Genomic DNA, 20808 nt, shown 5'->3' on the forward strand with positions numbered 1-20808 from the left:
GGGGTTGGACTAGAAGACCTCCAGGGTCCCTTCCAGCTCTGTGATCTCCGTTCTCCCCCCCACATCTGCCTTCTTACATTCCAGAGACAAGCTGGGGCAGCGCTGCCCTCTTTCCGAACTCGACTTCCTTACCCAGCCGGTTCAAGCCGGCCCAGATCGCAGGAAAGAGTGACGGGGATGCGGCGCGTGTGCACGCGCAGTCGCGCGCGTCCCCCGTGAAACCGCTTCTACCTAGCTCGCTATTGATCTCCACCTTGGCTTATTTGAAAGCGAGCGGACTTCAACTCCCAGCATCCTCCGGCGTGGTCTCTGCCAGCCGCGGAACCCTGGGAGTTGGAGTCCATACACCAAGTCCGTTAAAACCCTAGTCTGGCTTATCTCCCCCGCCCCCCAATTTCCCCCTCCCACTAGTTAGGGAGCCGCCTCCTCCTCCTCCTCCTCCTCCTCCCCACCCCACCCCCCCGAGATTCCCACGCCTGTTGCTCTTGCACGGTAGACTGCTCCTACCCAAGAAGGCTCGTTTGCAAAAAAAAAAAGGGGGGGGAAACACTCTTTCGAAAGCTCCCCGAACTTTCAGTTTCTTTGCAGAACCCGGTTCTTCTATTTCAGCGGTGGTGAGTTCGATCCTAGGTAGAGGCGGATGGAGATGTCTTCCTGCATGGGCACGGGGTTGGACTAGATGGCCTCCAAGGTTCCCTTCCAGCTCTGTTATCATTCTGTTATTCAGAAGTCGCGGGAAGCTTCCAAGAAGAGACTGGACTGCCATTGGTCAGAAATGGGTGCAGGGTTTTCCTGGCTTGGGCGTGCGGGTTGGACTAGATGACCTCCAAGGTTCCCTTCCAGCTCTGTTATCATTCTGTTATTCAGAAGTCGCGGGAGCTTCGTCACTGCAAGCTTCCAAGAAGAGACTGGACAGCCTGCCATTGGTCAGAAATGGGTGCAGGGTTTTCCTGCTTGGGCGGGAGGATTGGACTAGATGACCTCCAAGGTTCCCTTCCAGCTCTGTTATCATTCTGTTATTCAGAAGTCGCGGGAGCTTCGTCGCTGCAAGCTTCCAAGAAGAGACTGGAACTGCCATTGGTCAGAAATGGTGCAGGGTTTCCCTGCTTGGGCGGGGGATTGGACTAGATGACCTCCAAGGTTCCCTTCCAGCTCTGTTATCATTCTGTTATTCAGAAGTCGCGGGAGCTTCGTCACTGCAAGCTTCCAAGAAGGGACTGGAACTGCCATTGGTCAGAAATGGTGCAGGGTTTTCCTGGCTTGGACTAGATGACCTCCAAGGTTCCCTTTCTCTGTTCATCTGTTAAATGGATAACGCGGGGGGAGGAGGAAAGTAGGGACGGGGAGAACGTCAAGAAAGAAAGGGGGCGCGACTTTCCTGGGCCCACCCTCCGCCTGGGGATGATGGGAACTGTAGTCCTGCCCTTGCAAAATCAGGAAAAAAAGGGGGGAGGCTTTTTTTGAGGCGTTGGGGGTGAAGTTGGGGCTGGAGTGGGGGGGGGAGACACATTGCAGGCGGCACTGCAACCGGTAAAGCCCCCGGTCCCCTCTCCCCCCCGCCCCAAGGAGATGCCCGGCTAGATGCCAGCTCCAAAGATGGCCCCGCACGTCTCTCCCTCCCCCTTTCCCACGCTCGCGAGAGCGCGCTCCGCGGGTTCGAGCCGGGGGAATCCCCACCGCGTGCGTTCCTTTGCAACTCGCGGACCCAAGTCGCTTTTTTCCCCCCTTCTCTGCGCGGCCAGTTTTGGGAGACCGGATCGCTATCCGGCAGCGGAGTCGGTAACCCACCGGGTGGAGGGTGATGGTGGGTGGGGACTGGGGAGGCTTCGTATTGCGGGGGTCGGGGGGCTCGGCTTTGGCGGCTTCGCCCCTCCGCTGACTCAACCCGGCGCTTCCGCTCCGCTTCGCCTGGCTGGGCTGGAGCTTGAGGAAGCGAAAGTGGAGCGGAGAAAGCGAATGGAACGTTGGAGGCCGCCGCGTTCGGTTTTGGAACGCCGCGGCGCCCGGCGTTCCACCGATGGAACGTTGGCGTTCTCTCGTTTTTTCCCACGCTCTCCCCGCTTCGTTCGGAGAGGAGGGGGGGAAAAAAACACGACCCCTCCTCAAATAGCATGGATCTAAAGCTGGGAAGGAGGGGGCCAAAAAAATCCCCAGCCCCTTTGACCCAAGGGAAGCCCCCCACCCCTTTCCTTAAGAAGGGGGGTGGGGGGGGGAGAAGGAAGATTTGGGGAGGGGGGAGACGTTAATGCTGCTCTGTCGATCTCTCCTGTCTCTCCCCCCCCCCCTTTCTTCGGGCAAAAAACTTTGCTAAAGAAGACCCCCTCCCCAAATGTTGGAATGGTAGAGAATTTGAAAAGGGGAGGGGGGTCAGAATGCAAAGAAGGGGGTGTGTGTTAAATTAGAGGAAGGGGCTGCTGGAGGATTGTGATGGCTTTCTTTGAAGGAAGGGTCCCCTCTTTTAGGAAGGGTCTTCCCCCCCTCCCCTTTTAGATAGGGTGTTTTAAAAGGCTTTCCTGGATTTTGGGGCGGGGGGCGAGAAACAGGTCTTGCAATAGCCGGGACGGCTCTTCTGATTTTTAAAACCGAAGTCGAACCGATTTCGCAAGCTTAAATCTTCGCGGGGAAATCGGATTCTCCTTTTCTCTCTCGCTTCCCCCCCCCCTATGAATAATACAGTCCCCCCCGTATTCCTCTGAATAGTACAGTCCGCTCCGTTGTCGGCCGCAGTGGGAAGGAACCAAAAGAAAGGGCCGAGGGGGGGTATAAATTGGGATTGCTAAAAAAGGGGGGGTTAAGTGGTTTTTTTTGCACGTACACATCGAGATGCGTCGCGCTGAAGATGAAAAAAATATATTGCTGAATGAAATAAAGCCCCGGTAAGGCTTTAATCATTTCTTTACGCCGCGGTATAGCCTCGCTGGCCTCCTCCTGTTTTGGCTTAAAAGGATGCAAAAGGAAAGCAGATTCACCTTTTTGTGATTCTTTGCAAACTTTGCTAATCGAGCAAAGGATGATAGCTATTTCCGGGAAACTTGGTGGGGAGGGACACACACACAAACACACACTCATTTAAGTTTCCTAAAAGAAAGAAAAAACAACGACCCAGAATGCATTGCCTGTTTTGAAAAAAAATAGTTTAGGGGTGCATTTTCTGCCAAGCCAGAAAAAATCGGATCTCTCCGCTTGGTGGCTTTCGCCAACAAACTAGGTAACGGAATCAGTGCAAAATAGGGATCTCTGATAAATCAATACAACGAGGCCCAAATGGAGCGGGGTGGGGTGTGTGGGGGGGTGGGCAGTGCCAAAGAAAATATCCAATTTGGGGGCATTGGATGGGGGCAGAATTTGGAAGCTGCCGAGTTTCAACGTCTAAATCAGTCTAAAAGTCTTAAATCGGACCTTTTTCACAAGCTTTCCCCCTTTAAGATGGGTGGACTTCAATTCCCAGAATTCCCCAGCCAGCAGAATTCTGGGAGTTGAAATCTAACCTGTCTTAAAGGGGCCAAATCTGCAAAATATATAGATACCGGTAGATAGATAGATAGATAGATAGATAGATAGATAGATAGATAGATAGATAGATAGATAGATAGATAGATAGATAGATAGATAGATAGATAGATAGATAGATAGATAGATAGATGATAGATAGATAGATAGATGATAGATGATAGATAGATAGATTAGATAGATAGATTAGACAGATAGACAGATAGACAGATAGATAGATAGATAGATAGATGTTAGATAGATGATAGATGTTAGATAGATAGATAGATAGATGATAGATGTTAGATAGATAGATAGATAGATAGATAGATGTTAGATAGATAGATAGATAGATGTTAGATAGATAGATAGATAGATTAGATAGATAGATAGATAGATGATAGATAGATAGATTAGATAGATTAGATAGATAGATTAGATAGATAGATAGATAGATAGATAGATAGATAGATAGATGATAGATGTTAGATAGATAGATAGATAGATAGATGTTAGATAGATAGATAGATAGATAGATAGATAGATAGATAGATAGATAGATAGATAGATGTTAGATAGATAGATAGATAGATAGATTAGATAGATTAGATAGATAGATAGATAGATTAGATAGATAGATAGATAGATAGATAGATGATAGATGTTAGATAGATAGATAGATAGATAGATGTTAGATAGATAGGTAGATAGATAGATGTTAGATAGATAGATAGATAGATAGATAGATAGATAGATAGATAGATAGATAGATAGATAGATAGATAGATAGATAGATCGATCCAATGAAATCTCAACCGTGACTTTATACATCAGGGTTGGGCAAAGAGTTAAAAAGCGAGGAAGGACATGAAAAGCACAATCTGTATATGTGTGTGTGTGTGTGTATGTATGTATGTATGTATGTATGTATGTATGTTCCAGCATAACTCTGGAACACCTCGAGCAATTTCAACCAAACTTAGTACACGGGTGACTTTCTCTCTGGAGAAAAACACTGTGGGGGTAAGACACCCTTAACACCCCCACCCCCCCAGGGGTCTGTGTTCTGTTAAGATACAGCCTGTTGTGCCTTCAAATGGCTTCTACTGTACAGCGCAGCTGAGTTGAGTTCACAGTACTCCACAAAGGGGACTCCCTCTGATAAGGGGGAAAATCCAACATTAGAAATTACGTTTGGTCTGGAAGTTTCCCCCCGCCCCCCTAATAAATAAATTTGGGGGCAATGCTGGGTTATCAGCTATTATTTAATAAAATAAACCCCATATCAAAATTTATTCCATATCTATCCATCATCTCTTTAGTTTTCTTTTGCATTTATTGTTGTAATAATAATAATAATAATAATAATAATAATAATAATAATAATAATAATAATATACGTTACGACGTCCTAGGCCCCTGGGTGGGGCCCGACTAGTAACCAATGCCAAATCCGGCGAAACAACTGGCCGCTGTGATACAATTGTATTATAATAATAATAATAATAATAATAATAATAATAATAATAATAATTATTATTATTATTATTATTATTATTATTATTATTATTTGGAGTTAATTTTTGGGAATAATCCAACATTAGAAATTACGTTTGGTCTGGAAATCCCCCCCCCACTATAAATAAATACGGGGGGCAACTGATGGATTATCAGCTATTATTTAATAAAATAAACCCCATATCAAAATTTATTCTATATCTATCCATCATCTCTTTAGTTTTCTTTTGCATTGATTGTTGTTGTTATTATTATTATTATTATTTGGAGTTAATTTTGGGGAATAATCCAACATTAGAAATTACGTTGAGTCCAGACATTTTCCCCCCTTATAAATAAATCCCCCGGACACCTCCGGTTATTGGTTAATATAAAAATAAAATAAAAACACACGGCTAAATTGACTACCAATCGCATGGACCAGGTAGGAGGTGTTTAAGCAGACAATAAAATACCTACTTATTTTGCCTTTTTCTTTTTTAACACTCCCCGCAAATATTTTGGGCGTTTCATGCCACATCGCCTGGAATACATTTTTGTAGCGTTTTTTTTCTCCCTAATTTTTAAATCTGACCTGGTCTCTGCTTAATTTGGGGCACATCTGTCTGGAGCAGCCATTTGCTGCTGCAGTCAAGAAACTTAAAACTACCTGCTTGAGAGCCAAGGTGGCGCAGTGGTTAAATGCAGCACAGCAGGCTACTGCTAGATCAGCAGGTTAGCGGTTCAAATCTCACCGGCTCAGGGTTGACTCAGCCTTCCATCCTTCCGAGGTGGGTAAAACGAGGACCCAGATTGTTGGGGGCAATATGCTGACTCTCTGTAAACCGCTTAGAGAGGGCTGAAAGCCCTATGAAGCGGTATATAAGTCTACTGCTATTGCTATTGCTATTGCTTGGAATTAGCGATTAAACTTCATTTTAGATGAGGGGAGAGGATTTATAATCCTTGCCTCTTTAAGCAAGGAAAGGAAAAGAGAACCAGGTTGTCCTCAGCAGAGGAAAATATGTTAATGTAACAAAGGTTAGAAGGGAGGGAAGGAGGACAGTAGGGAAGTCAGGATGGAGAGGAGAAAGGAGAGGAACAGGAAAGGCAGAAGAAGAAGGGGGGAAGGATAAGGAGGAGGAAGAGGAAGAAGAGAAGGGAAAGGAGGTGGGAAGAAAGAAGGAGAGAAGAAAGAGAAGAAACCGGGGGGGAGGAAGGAGGGAGGGAAGAGGAGAGGGTAGTAAAGAGGGAAAGAGGGAGGGAAAGAAAGAGAGAAGGGGAGTTGAAAGGAAGGAAGGAGGGAGGAAAGGAGGGAGATTAAGAGAAAAGAAAGGAGGAGGGAAAGAGGAAGGGAAGGAGGGAAGGTATGTGAGAAGGAGGGGGGGACCGAGGGAGGGAAAGGAGGAAAGGAGAAAAGAAAGGAGGGAAGGCAGGGGAGAAGGAAGTAAGGGGAGGGAGGGAAGAAAAGGGTATGGAAAAGAAGAAATGAGGGAAGAGAAGAGGGAGGGAAGGAATAAGATATCTAACCTTTGATGTTTATAATGATTTGATAGTATGGGAATATCTCGAAATGTAGTTGTATTGTTTTTTACAAGTTATGGATGTTGTATTTTCTTTTTACCAATAAAATCTTTTTTAAAAATTAAGAAAAGAAAAGAAAAAGAAACTTAAAACGGAGGTAGCCAAGTTCTCATTTCCTGTGTCGGCAGGAAGCACGCGGCTGTATAAAATTATTTTTGCAAAAAAAAATTTAAATTAAAAAAATAAAATAAAAATAAAACACACCATCTTATCATTTGCAATCTCCGTTGAGCCCCCAAATATCCGTTGAGATGTTGGTTAAGCAAATTTTGCCCCGTTGTACGTTGAGTTTTCTTTGGCAGAAGTTGTAATCGCCGCCGTTGTTAAGCAAGTCGCGTCGTCGTTAAAGAGAAACACGGCGATTCTTTTAAGTTAGTCATCCGGTCATTCAGTGAATCTGGCTTCCCCCTGGACTTTGCTTATGTCAGCAATAGGAGAGAAGATTGGATCGTGGGGGGTGCTGCAGCGGTCGTAAGTGTGAGAAACGGTCGTAAGTCACTTTCTTCTGGTGCCGTCGTAACTTCGAACGGTCGCTAAGTGTAAGTCGAGGATAAGCTGTATTGCCTCTGCTTTCCGGGTCTATCAAACAATGATTTCTGTCACAATTTTTTTTTAAATCCATCATCCTGGTTGCATTATATCATTCCCCCCATCATTTTTTGCATCTTTCTTTCTTTCTTTCTTTCTTTCTTTCTTTCTTTCTTTCTTTCTTTCTTCCTTCCTTCCTTCCTTCCTTCCTTCCTTCCTTCCTTCCTTCCTTTTCCTTTTTTCTTTCTTTCTTTCTTCCTTCCTTCCTTCCTCCTTCCTTCCTTCCTTTTTTCTTTCTTTCTTTCTTTCTTTCTTTCTTTCTTTCTTTCTTCCTTCCCTCCTTCCTTCCTTCCTTTTTTCTTTCTTTCTTCCTTCCCTCCCTCCCTCCCTCCTTCCTTCCTTCCTTCCTTCCTTCCTTCCTTCCTTCCTTTTTTCTTTCTTTCTTTCTTTCTTTCTTTCTTCCTTCATTCCTTCCTTCCTTTTTTCTTTCTTTCTTTCTTTCTTCCTTCCTTCCTTCCTCCTTCCTTCCTTTTTTCTTTCTTCCTTCCTTCCTTCCTTCCTTCCTTTTTTCTTTCTTTCTTTCTTTCTTTCTTCCTTCCTCCTTCCTTCCTTTTTTCTTTCTTTCTTTCTTTCTTTCTTTCTTTCTTTCTTTCTTCCTTCCTCCTTCCTTCCTTCCTTTTTTCTTTCTTTCTTTCTTTCTTTCTTTCTTTCTTTCTTTCTTCCTTCCCTCCTTCCTTCCTTCCTTTTTTCTTTCTTTCTTCCTTCCTTTCTTCCTTCCTTCCTTCCTTCCTTCCTTCCTTCCTTCCTTCCCTCCTTCCTTCCTTTTTTCTTTCTTTCCATCTTTCTTTCTTTCTTTCTTTCTTTCTCTCTCTCTTTCTTTCTTTTATTATTTATTGATTTATTTGGGAGCCAACTAGGTTGCACAGTATAGGGACGTGGTGGCTCAGGGGCTAAGACGCTGAGTTTGTCAATCAGAAAGGTGGGCAGTTTGGCGGTTCGGATCCCTAGTGCGCATAACGGAGGGAGCTCCCGGGACTTGTCCCAGCTTCTGCCAACCTGGCAGTTCGAAAGCAGGTAAAAATGCGAGTAGAAAAATAGGAGCCACCTTTGGTTTACGTATGGATTTACACCACAATCTAACTTGGATTCAGTTTAGGGTTCTCTCTGAACAGACCATCGTGGTTTATGGCCGTTAAATAGAGCAGTATTTCCTCAATCCCTCAATCTTGGCTAGAATGGGGTCTTTTAAAATATGTTTTTGTGATACAGATAATTCTTTATTTACAACCGTTCAAAGTTACGACAGCCCTTGCGGAAAATGATTTCTTTCCTCACACTTACGACCCTTGGAGCCTCCGGGGGTCCCGTGATTCAAATTCCAAAGCTTGGCCGCCGACTCACATTTATGACGGTTGCAAGGTCCTGGGGGTGGGTGGGTCACAGGGCCCCGTTTTGTGACCTTCTGACAAGCCAAATGGGGAAACCAGATTCACTGAACAACTAAATCAAGAACCGCGAGGATTCACTTAATAGCGGTAGCAAGAACGGTCGTACAGCGGAGCAAAATTCACTGAATTCCCTGTCTCGCTGAACAGTGGACATTTGGGGCTCCCTTGTGGTCGTATGTCGAGGACTGTCTTAAGGTAGTCCTCGACGGTTCGCTTAGTGACCGTTTGAAGTGAAAAAAGGGACTTATGACCGTGTTCCACACTTACGACCGTCGCAGCACCCCCATGGTCACGTAATCAAAATTTATGACACTTTTAGTGCACCCAGGGTCACGTGAGCCTCTTTTGCCGCAAGCAAAGTCAAAGGGGGAATCGGATTCACTTAACAACCGTTGTGGTCGTAAGTCGAGGACTATCTTTATGATGCGAGTTTTTTTTAAAAAAAATTGTGCGTCACTGAACGCTGTGAGTTGGGCAGCTTTGCAACTTGGTTTTATTACACAATTAGTTGTATTCAATTATTCAATTCAATTTAGTTGTATTCCTTTATTTTATTTTTATACTAGCCGATAACTCAGTTTTATCCGGGAATTTGTTTATTATAGGGGGGGAAAACTTCCGGACCGTAATTTCTAATGTTGGATTCTCCCCCTTACCAGAGGGAACCCCCTTGTGGAGTACTGTGAAGCCGTTACCATGGCAACGCCACTGTGCTGTATAGTAGAAGCCATTTTAGGGCAGTACGGTAGAAGCCATTTTACGGCAGTACGGTAGAAGCCATTTGAAGGCACAACAGGCTGTATCTTCACAGAACGCACACCCCAGAGGGGTTTTCGGGGTGTCTTACCCCCCACAGTATTTGTTTCCAGAGAGAAAGTCACCTGTGTACCAAATGTGGTTGAAATTGCTCGAGGCGTTCCAGAGTTATGTCGGAACATACATACATCCATCGACACATTTTTATAGAGAGAGAGATAAAAAATAAATACGTTGACCCCCAAAGCTATCTCTGGGGCAGCTCCCCGAAGTCTTTCGCCGTGTTAAACAGTGTTAAAAGCGTCCACCTTTTTCTTTGACGCCTCAGTTTCCCCGTCGGAAAGAGAAATCAACATGGAGCAAGCCGCGCGGGAAGAGATCGACCCATCGCTGAGCCTCCCCTTAAGCCAAGGTACCTTTGAGGAGATCTGGACGTCCGAAATCACCAACCTGTTTGCTGTGAGTGCGAAATTTCTCTTCAGCCATTTTGGGGGACTTCAAATCCCAGAATCCCCCAGCCGCTGTGGAATCCTGGGAGTTGAAGTCCCCTCCCGAAAAAAGTTTGAAAAACACGGATTGATCGACTCGATTGGTTTGCCTGAGTCGCCGCCAAGCGCTACCTGGTCAACTAGGTTACAAGGTGGCTTGTCTCTTGTGGAGGAGAACGTCTCTTGACCAAGCCACGATTGGTGGTTTCTTGGGCGTTGAAATGCCCCGGATTGTTGGTTTGTCAAATCAGGAAACTTAAAAATCAACATTTTGGCGGACTCTTAGCGGGCCAATCCGTGACATCCGGGATATAATTATAACGTATTTGCATGTTTTAGGAATCAGAGATGATGCCCGCTTCCATCCAGCAAGCCACCGTCGCTTTCCACCAAGAAGCGGGCAGTTCCATGGATCAAACCAACTTTGGCTTGTTGGCAGCTGGTGCTCCGTTGGTGCATCTGGCTGAAAGCTATACGGCGGGAGAAGACTACAGCAACTTTTCGGGTTTGGGAGAGTTTCCGGTGGACTCCCAATTCCAGCTCAATGAGCCCAAAGATTATGGGGGCGGGGAGAGCTGCGTCTTCCCCCCCACCGAAGACCATGCTGGCCAGTTCGACTTCGATCTGGAGTTTGAGAAGTCGGGCACCGCCAAGTCAGTTACTTATACGGTACGGAGTGGGACCGGGGAAATCGCCAGTTCTAGTACTTAAATTGTGGGGCAGGGGTCCTCTCTCCCTCCTTCCCAAAAAATTGGGTCTTCTATGTTGATCGGGGACATCTGGGAGGGGGCTTAGGTCAAAAAAGTCAAAATGGCTGCCGCCCCGGATCGTTCCCTTTCCCCCTATGGAGGTATCAGGTCAACATAACCTAGATTCCATCTTTCCTTGCTGGCAATCTCGGTTTGCCATCGATCCTGGTTTGTTAAAAGCGCACAGGGTGGACGGGTGAGGTCAACTTAACTTAGATTCCGCGTTTCCTGCCAGCAATCTCGGTTTGCCCTCGATCCTGAACCACTGCAGTGAATTGCTTAACGACTGGCAAGATCGTGAAACGAGGCAAAACCCAATCGTTGTCTCGTTTAGCGGCAGAAATATACGGCCCCATTGTGGTCGTAAAGCAAGGACTACCACTGCCCCCAGGAAGAATAGCCCCCCCTCCTCTATTTCCTTTCTGAGACTATGGGGTGACCCCTAGGACACCCCCCCCTCCACGAATACAGCTAGTCCTCGACTTACAACCGTTCGTTTAATGACCGAAGTTACAACAGCACCGAAGAAGTGACTTACGACCGTTTTTCACAGTTAATGACCGTTGTAGCATTGCCCGCGGTCCCAATTCAGATAATTGGCAGCCGACTCGCATTTACGACGGTCGCCACGGAGGGCGGGTCAGGGGGATTCCCCTTTGGCGACGTTCTGATGAGCAAAATCAAGGGGGGTGGGTAAGCCGGATTCACTTAACAACCGACGACCTGATTCACTTAACAACGGCGGCCAGAAAAGTCACGACGTGGGGCAGAACTCTAACCGAGCAACAGAAATTTTGGACTCGATTGTGGTCGTAAACCGAGGACTCCCTGGGTACCGTTAATTGGATTTTAGCTTCATGGGGACCCCCAGAAAATGTCAGTGAGACCCCCCTAATTCTTGGGAGCATTTCTCCTGCGCCTTTCGGAGAGAAGTCCTTCCCTTTTCCCTCTCATTCCCCCCTCCCCAATTTATTTGCACCCCCTGTGATTACACCTTGGGGGGGACCCTCTGCCCCCGCCCCAAACCCCCCAATTTTTAACTCACCGCTTAGCTGACGCCCCGATTTTTCTAGCTGTGACTTCAACGCATCGATTTGCTTCTTCGGCCATCGGTCGCTTTCCCGATTCTTGGTTGGGGGATTAATGGCCCCCCTCTCCTTCTCCGGTTTCAGCATACCCACCCTTTGAATTAGGGTGGGGGTCTCAATGGAAACCACCCCCCTTTCCCTTCCGCCTTGCGCAGAACGCTTCCCGTCCACAACATGCCCGGACATGTTTCTCTGCTGGGTTTTGGGAGGGTCCCAGATTTCTCGGGAGGGTGAGGGGTAAAGACCCCCGCCCCATTTTCCGGCATGTGGCGAGAGATCCTCTCCCCACGCCCCAAATTCCCTTATCTCTTGCAATGAAGGCAGAAGGTCCCGAATGCCAACACGGTTGCGTTGGGAAACTTGGGTAAGGGGCTTGCTTGAAATGAGGGGGGGGGGTTTGCGATGCAAATCTTGCCCCCCCCCCTCAGTCCCACCAACAAATGATTGCAATGCAAGACAGGCCTTCGGGGGGGGGTGGGGGGAAAAAACTCACAACGACAACTTTACGACCTTCGTGAAATGGAAGGAGTTCAGAAATTCAACAAGTACGGTTGAATAAATACAGTTAATAATGTCCTCGGCTTATGGCCACTGTTGAGCCCCATTGCTAAGTGAGATGGTTGTGAAGCGAGTTTTGTCCCGTGTTGCCACCTTTCTGGCCGCCGTTGTTAAGCGAATCGCACTTTTGAAGTTAGCAAGATGGCCGTTAAGCGAATTAGCCTTTGCTTGCGGGGAGGTCATAAAAGAGGGCACAGCAGCGGGCGTAAGTATGAGTCAGCTGCCAAGCATCAGAAATGACTGGGATGCCACAAACGGTCATAATGCGAAAAACGTTTCAATGCCGTCGTAACTTTGAATGGTCACTAACCGAACTGTCGTACGTCGAGGACTCCCTGTTTAAATTTAATAAATGCAAGTAGTCCTCGATGTAACGGCCACAATTGAGCCCAACATTTCTATTGTTAAGTGAGACCGTTGTTAAAGTGAGTTTTGACTCATTGTGCAACTGTCGTTAAGTGAAACTGCCATTTTTAATTGAGTGACCCGGTTGTTAAGTGAATCTGGCTTCCCCCTTGACTTTGCCTGCCCAAAGGTCGCAAAAGGGGATCGCGTGACCCTGGGAACGCCGTGACCGTCATAAATACGAGTCAGTCACCGAGCATTTGAATGAGGTGGTCGTAAGTGAAAAACAAGTCACGTTTTTCAACGTTGTTGTAGATTTAAATGGTCGTAATCCGAGGACTAGCCATAACACGAATTTTTCAGTGCTGTTTGCAGCTTTGAGCAGTCACTAAATGAGACGGTTGTAAGTCATGGACTACCGGTTGATTCGTTCCGGGAATTTTTAAAAAAACTTTAAACTTAAAATTTAAAACAAGTCACATTTTTCAACATTGTTGTAGATTTAAACGGTCGTAATCCGAGGACTGGCTACAATGTGAATTTATCAATGGTCACTAAATGGGACGGTTGTAAGTCAGGGACTGCCGGTTGATTCGTCCTGGGAGTGTTTTTTGGAATGCTTTTAACGTAACTGCAGGGGGCTGGACTAGAAGACCTCCAAGGTCCCTTCCAGCTCCTTCTCTTCTAAATGTTCCTTTTCCTTTCTTTTCTCTTCCGCAGTTCTCGCCGGAGCTGAATAAGCTGTATTGCCAAATGTGCAAAACCTGCAAAGTGCTGGTGAAGACCTCCGGGACCCCCCCTCTCGGTTCCGTCATCCGGGCCATGGCCGTTTACAAGCAGTCTGAGCACATGGCCGAAGTGGTCCGGCGCTGTCCCACCCACGAACGCCAGCCCATGCACAACGACGGTCAGCCGGGGGCTTCAGGGGGAAAAGGGGAGGGGTCTTTTGGGACACAGGGAAGAGTTATAGGAAGGCTGTGTTGCAGGGGAACCTGAAATCTGTGGAGAGGGGGGGTCTTCAGGGACACGACGGGGATGTATTGCAGAGGGTTTGAAATTTGGGGAACGCTTCAGCGGTCGTAAGTGTGAAACACGGTCCTCTTTTTATGTGCCGTTGTCACTTCGAATGATCACTAAGCGAACCGTCGTAAGTCGAGGACCAGTTATAATTGGGGAAGGGTGGGGGAACTCAACCTTCTGTGGTTGCGATGGCCATCAACTCAAAATGTCCCCCCGTTTCTTTTCCTACCCTGCACCCCGATTTCTGACTTTGCACAGAGGTGACCCCCGCCGACCATCTCATCCGGGTCGAAGGAAACCCCCAGGCCCGTTACTACACAGACCCAGCCACCAAACGGCACAGCGTCTGCGTTCCTTACCAGAAGCCACAGGTGAATTTTTGGGGGGGTGAGGCTGGGATGTGGGGTCCCCCCCAGCTCTCCACCCTTCCATTTCTTCGTCTGCTGCCCTCTTTTGGGCTACCCGGCGTAGGGTCTGTAGTGTAGAAATACTGGGAGGGCTGTTTCTATTCAGTTTGACGCCAAGAAATGTGGCTAAAAATGGTTGGGATGATTGGTTCTTGTGGCGAGGAGTTCCGTTGGCTCCTCCTGCCCTGTTTTGCCCCTTGTGGAGTTCTCCATCCTCTCCCCGCCACTTTTACTGAATTCCCAGTTTCTTCCCAGCTTTCCCCCGTCCTTGAGAGCCGCTCGAGGTTCATTGATTTAATCCCTCAATTTATGACTGTAATGGAGCTTTACTATCACAGTCGTGTGTGATGACAGTCGCGAAGAGGGTCACCCATACGACCGAACTGATTTTATGACCATTTGGCAGCAGTCATTAAGCGAATGTTATGGTTGTTAAATGAATCGTGCATCCGTTGTGTCAAGAAGTAAATCATCTCCTTTTAACAACCCCGTAATACCATGCGGGGTAAGAGCCTGGGGAATTGAATGGAGCTGAGAGTTTTACTGGCCGGATGCCCGTCCCTGTTGCCAGTGCGGAGTTTTGTTCGGCAGATCTATTCTCATTCTGCTCAGAGAGAGAAATATCTGCAATCTACCTCGGATCGAAGCTGTTTGTGAGGCAAGAGCTCCCCCTCTAGGCACCGTTGCTCATGCCCAAAATGAGGTCACATGACCGGAAGGGGGGGCAGGCGGCTGTTGAAACTTGGGAACTGAGTAGTGAGTACCCCGTGGAGATCCATCGTAACTTTGAATTATCACATTTCTCTCTCTCTCTGCCCTGCAGGTGGGGATGGCGTGTTCCATCATCCTGTACAATTACATGTGCAACAGTTCATGTATGGGTGGCATGAACCGACGCCCCATCATAGCCATCCTGACGTTGGAGACCTCACAGTGAGTGTCCCTCTTCCTCCCCCTCAGCCTCTTCCTCCCCGTCTCAAATGGCTGTCCCTGGGCGGGATGAAATTAGACGGCATTCAGCACGGAACCAGCTACCCTGTTTGTTGACCCACAATCCGGGCCCGATTCCGCGGGGTTGGCCACCAAATCGTAGAATCCTAGCCTTTGGAGGGGGGCACGAGAGGTCATCTAGTCCAACCCCCTGTGCAGGGCAGGGATTCCCAGGTTTTGTAAAGGTGGGTCATCACGTGACTCCGATCTAATTTCAGGATGCCTTTTTTGTGACGGTCGTTAAACGAACCCGCTATGAGGCGCTTTTTTGCCAGAAACAGGAAGTAAATATCAATTTCCGTAAAGCAAAGAATTGTAGTCATGGAATTGCAAGAGGTTGTAGACAAGGCAGAGGTTTGGAGCTACGGATCCAGTTCGGAAGTCCATTTTGGGGATCCGTTGTAACTTTGGACAGTCGCTAAGCGACCATTCCTAAGTCGAGGACTTGCTGTAAACACGAGAAGCTCAGTCTAGTAAGGAATCATGGGTTGTGTAGAGTATGTGCTAGAATTTGAACCCAGTGCTCGTCTGGAGGCTGTTGAAGAAATGGTATAAAACCTCTTCTTTCCCCATAGCGGGGAGATTCTGGGACGCCGATGTTTTGAGGTTCGTATCTGCGCCTGCCCCGGACGAGACCGACGGTCGGAGGAGCAGGCGAAAGAAAAAGCCTTGGAAACTACGAAAAAGAGTAAATTGGAAGGAGGTAGGAGGAGAAATGGCAGAACGTGGGGGGCGGAGTCAAAAGAGGAATCAGTGTAGAATCCTTACATAAAGCAGTTTAGTTAGAAGATTCCTGCGCGGAGGCTTTCAGCAATGAAGCAGTTTAGTTAGAAGATTCCTGCGCGGAGTCTTTCAGCAATGAAGCAGTTTAGTTAGAAGATTCCTGCGCGGAGGCTTTCAGCAATGAAGCAGTTTAGTTAGAAGATTCCTGCGCGGAGTCTTTCAGCAATGAAGCAGTTTAGTTAGAAGATTCCTGCGCGGAGTCTTTCAGCAATGAAGCAGTTTAGTTAGAAGATTCCTGCGCGGAGTCTTTCAGCAATAAAGCAGTTTAGTTAGAAGATTCCTGCGCGGAGTCTTTCAGCAATGAAGCAGTTTAGTTAGAAGATTCCTGCGCGGAGTCTTTCAGCAATGAAGCAGTTTAGTTAGAAGATTCCTGCGCGGAGTCTTTCAGCAATAAAGCAGTTTAGTTAGAAGATTCCTGCGCGGAGTCTTTCAACAATGAAGCAGTTTAGTTAGAAGATTCCTGCGCGGAGTCTTTCAACAATGAAGCAGTTTAGTTAGAAGATTCCTGCGCAGAGTCTTTCAACAATGAAGCAGTTTAGTTAGAAGATTCCTGCGCGGAGTCTTTCAACAATGAAGCAGTTTAGTTAGAAGATTCCTGCGCGGAGTCTTTCAACAATGAAGCAGTTTAGTTAGAAGATTCCTGCGCGGAGTCTTTCAACAATGAAGCAGTTTAGTTAGAAGATTCCTGCGCGGAGTCTTTCAGCAATGAAGCCGTTTAGTTAGAAGATTCCTGCGCGGAGTCTTTCAGCAATGAAGCCGTTTAGTTAGAAGATTCCTGCGCGGAGTCTTTCAGCAATGAAGCAGTTTAGTTAGAAGATTCCTGCGCGGAGTCTTTCAGCAATGAAGCAGTTTAGTTAGAAGATTCCTGCGCGGAGTCTTTCAGCAATGAAGCAGTTTAGTTAGAAGATTCCTGCGCGGAGTCTTTCAGCAATGAAGCAGTTTAGTTAGAAGATTCCTGCGCGGAGTCTTTCAACAATGAAGCAGTTTAGTTACAAGATTCCTGCGCGGAGACTTTCAGCAATAAAGCAGTTTAGTTGAGTAGATTCTCCAAATATTTTGAGCCTGGGGAATGATCCAAGGATATAAGTACATCGGATCACGGGGAAGAATCTCTTTGTGCAGACCACAGTTAATCTGCGGAACTCCCCGCCACAGGATGCTGCAAGGGTGTTCTGTTTCTGTTTATTAAAATGTACATAAAGCTCATTATCCCTAAGTGGTTTGCTCCTGAAAACGGGAAGGGGGGGGAGGAAGATGTGAGGAGGAGACGTGGCTCCGGGGAACTTCCTCGTGGTCTCCTTTCCTTGTCCCAAAGAGGGTGGGATATCAGCGGTGCGGTTTTGTTTTTCCCCCCCTTTTTTTCCTTTCTCATCCTCGCCTCTCGCTTCTCCAGCTCCTTCGCAAGGCCAGCGTCCCTGCGCCCCAAGCCGGAGACCAGTGCAAATCCCGCCACAGAAAGACGAAGACGAATCGGGAGGCATTTACACGCTCGTTGTAAGTAGCACGTCGGGTCTGTTTTGGGGAGAGTAGCGTCTTGGCGGTTTGGGGAGAGGGTTAAGAGGTGACACACACACACACCCCGGCCCTTCGAGCGTCGGACGTTCCAGCTTTTTTTCGGGGGGGGGGGCTAAGCAACTTGAACCCCGAGCCGACCTCTTAAGGCGTCCATTTTGTTCGCAGATCCGCAACCGGAGACATTACAACACCTTAAAAGAAATTTTAGACGCGTTGGAGTATAAGGAAGCGCGCGAGAAGGAGAACTCGGAGGGCTGCAAGACCGGGAAAAGGTGGGTGATGGATTCCCCCCCCCCCAAATTACGCTCACTTCATCTCCCATCTTTGCAGCTTGGCTCGCTAACTCGAGTTCTCTTTCTCCCCCCCTCCCCAAATTCTTCCCCCAGCCTCCTGAAGAGCCGGAAACGAGGAAGCAAGCTGACCTCCCCTCATCAAACGAAAGTCTGCGTGAAGGATGAGACCCCGGACTCCAATTAGTGGGGGGGGGGCTGGTTTCCCGTACCCCACTCCCCCACCCCAATATATTTTTGGCCTTGTTTGTTAAGCTTTCTTTCTGTGTTTGGACTTCCAAGGCTGCTCCATTTCCCAAACCCAGAACCACTGTGGTTTTTGTGTGTGGGGGGGGTCCCCATCACCCCCCCCCAAACGGGCAGCCACCTGCTCCCCAATTTTAGCTGGAGAGACCCCCCCCCTCTTGCTCCCAGCTTTCTTCCCCCTTTCTCCAGCGTGCAATGTGGGTGTTGAAACGCGCCCCCCCTCCAGATTTCCGACCCCCAAATGCGAGGGGGGGGGAGGGCTTCCTTTCCGAAAGATCCAATTTGGGGGAGAGGGGTGGTCACGGCTGGTTCCGCGCCCCTCAACCCAATCAACCCCCTCTTCCTTTCTCCACCAGCAGAGGAATTGGCAAAGTTAAAAAATTTTTGGCAAGGTTTTGAAGGTGGGACTTCAACTCCCAGAATTCCCCCCTCTTCAACGTGTGGAATTCTGGGAGTTGAAGTCCACAATTGCTAGCAGGGGGGAGGATTCTGGGAGTTGTAGTTGTGAATCTTGCCAAACTTTTGCCAAACAAAAACACACACACACATCCCACCGAGCGAATCTTTTAGCCTCGTAGTTTTAGCTCCTATGTTACATCTGCCACGAATACAGTATTAATTTTTTTCTAGGTTTGGTTTTTATAGTGTCCCCTTTTTTTTAAAAAAAAAATACTTTTCTATTTGCGCCTCCCTCTTGGTACATTCCTTGCAACGGTATTATTATTTTTTAAATTACTGGATTCTTCCCGTTGTTTTATCACACAACTTTTTGTATGGAATAAAAACGGGTTTTTTTTCTCCTTAAAGTCATTGGTGAACGTTTTAATTCTAAACCAGGATTGGGGGGCGGGGGGGGGCGGGAATAGCAATAGCAATAGCAGTAGACTTATATACCGCTTCATAGGCCTTTCAGGCCTCTCTAAGCGGTTTACAGAGAGTCAGCATATTGCCCCCAACAATCTGGGTCCTCATTTTACCCACCTCGGAAGGATGGAAGGCTGAGTCAACCCTGAGCCGGTGGGATTTGAACCGCTGACCTGCTGATCTAGCAGTAGCCTGCAGTGCTGCATTTAACCACTGCGCCACCTTGGCTCTGGGAACGGTTGAACTGGGTCTGTTTTACAAAATTCTCCCCCCCAATTTTGCCATATTTTGTTATCCTAGGATATTTGGGGTGGGGAAAAAAGGGGGGGGCTTTGGGGATCCCTCCGCTTGGGTGGTTTTTCTCCTCGACGTTTCACGACCCAACGAGGGAACGTCATCCGTGGCAGAAGGGAGGTGGAATTTGCTCTGTTTCTATAGGAAACGTTCACAGTGGGTATGCAGTAGGCGTAATATATCTTGACTTCAGCAAAGTGGGGAGGAGGAGGAAAGAGCTGGCTGGGGAATTCTGGGAGTTGAAGTCCACCGGTCTTTAACTTACCAAGGTTGATGACCCCTGATTTAAGACTTGTGGACTCCCAGAATTCCCCAGCCAGCTCTCCCCCGCCCCGCTTTTTGCTGAAGTCAAGATATATTACACTTACTGCATACCCACCGTCTATTAAGAAAGTTACACTCTGCAACTGGCTGGGGAATTCTGGGAGTTGAAGTCCACAAGTCTTTAAAATGGCCAAGGTTGGAGACCCCCGATTTAAGACTTGTGGACTTCAACTCCCAGAATTCCAGAGCCAACTCTCTTTTTTTAACTCTCTTTGCTGAAATCAAAGATATATTACGCTTTCTTCATACCCACCGTCTATTAAGAAAGTTACCCTACGTGGCTGGCTGGGGAATTCTGGGACTTGAAGTCCACCAGTCTTACTTACCAAGGTTGATGACCCCTGATTTAAGACTGGTGGACTTCAACTCCCAGAATTCCCCAGCCAGCTCTCCCCCACCCCGCTTTTTGCTGAAGTCAAGATATATTACGCTTACTGCATCCCCACCGTCTATTAAGAAAGTTACACTCTGCGGCTGGCTGGGGAATTCTGGGAGTTGAAGTCCACCAGTCTTAAAGTGCCCACGTTTTCTACCACCACTCTGATGCCCCCGATAAGGAAGATGGGTATGATGGTCCTTCAATACCCCCACCCCCACCCCCCAATTCCTCGGCAAAGTATTGTCCCGAGTCAAATTATGGGTAAAAAGACTTTTAGGGTGAGGGGTAGTCCTCGATTTACGACTGCAAATCGAGATTGGAACCTCTGTCGCTAAACCATGCAGCCGTTAAATGGATCGCACCTGATGGCACAACCTTTCTTTGCGTGGTCGTTAAGCGAATCCAGCTTGACTTCGCTTGTGGGAAGCCCCCCCCCCCCCCGGGGTGGTTAGAGAGGGGGATACGAGGTTTCTGCAACCGGCAGAAGTACATGCCAGTTTCTAAGCAACTGAATTTCGATCGCGTGGCCGCGAGGAAGGCGAGAACGGGCTGCAAGTCCTAACTTTGAAATGGTCGTAAGTTGAGGATAACCAGTAAAATGTCTCCCTTAGGCTTGTTCTATTCAGCCAAGACCAAAGGTGTTAGGACTTCCCTTGACCACTAGGTGGCAGAATTCCATACAGTTAATGATTCCTCAGGTTCTTTCTATAGGATTTAAACCCACTCGCAAGATTTGAACTCGTGGCCTGGGTCTGGCTTGCCTCCAGTAGGGTAAAAATGCCCACGCAGGATACAGACTGGGTTGGGAGTTTCCTGACGCTAAGTGAGACGTTTGTTCCAGGGAGTTTTGCCTTGTTTTACGACTTTTCTGGCCACCGTTGTTAAGCGAATCATTGAATTTATTAAATGAGTGATATGGTTGTTAAGTGAATCTAGCTCCCCCCCATGGACTGTGCTGGTCAGGAGGTCGCAAAAGGGAATCCCGGGGCACACTGCAACCGTCATAAATGTGGGTCAGTTGTCAAGTGTCCAAATTTTGATCACATGACCAAGGGGATGCTACAAGCGTCGTAAGTGTGGAAAAGGGTCCTAAGTCACTTTTCAGTGCTGTTGTATCTTTGGACGGTCACTAAGTGAATGGTTATAAATCGAGGACTCTGTATTTC

General features: G+C 47.6%; 1 protein-coding gene across 1 annotated transcript; it reads left to right on the top strand.

Annotated features, from left to right (window-relative positions):
- The first annotated feature begins 1669 nt into the window (after positions 1 to 1669).
- LOC106537915 (cellular tumor antigen p53) lies at positions 1670 to 18261 on the top strand. Its single transcript, XM_087703213.1, has 10 exons — positions 1670 to 1779; positions 9631 to 9761; positions 10130 to 10459; positions 13251 to 13437; positions 13809 to 13921; positions 14781 to 14890; positions 15523 to 15650; positions 17124 to 17224; positions 17411 to 17517; positions 17632 to 18261. Exons 2-10 carry the CDS (start codon positions 9657 to 9659, stop codon positions 17720 to 17722), a joined length of 1272 nt encoding a protein of 423 aa, XP_087559339.1. The 5' UTR covers positions 1670 to 1779; positions 9631 to 9656; the 3' UTR covers positions 17723 to 18261.
- Positions 18262 to 20808: the final 2547 nt, after the last annotated feature.

The sequence above is a fragment of the Thamnophis sirtalis genome, unplaced genomic scaffold, assembly GCF_051295495.1.
Source record: "Thamnophis sirtalis isolate CommonGarterSnake01/CBP01778 unplaced genomic scaffold, rThaSir2_p1.2 scaffold_90, whole genome shotgun sequence".
NCBI classification, from domain to species: Eukaryota; Metazoa; Chordata; class Lepidosauria; order Squamata; family Natricidae; genus Thamnophis; species Thamnophis sirtalis.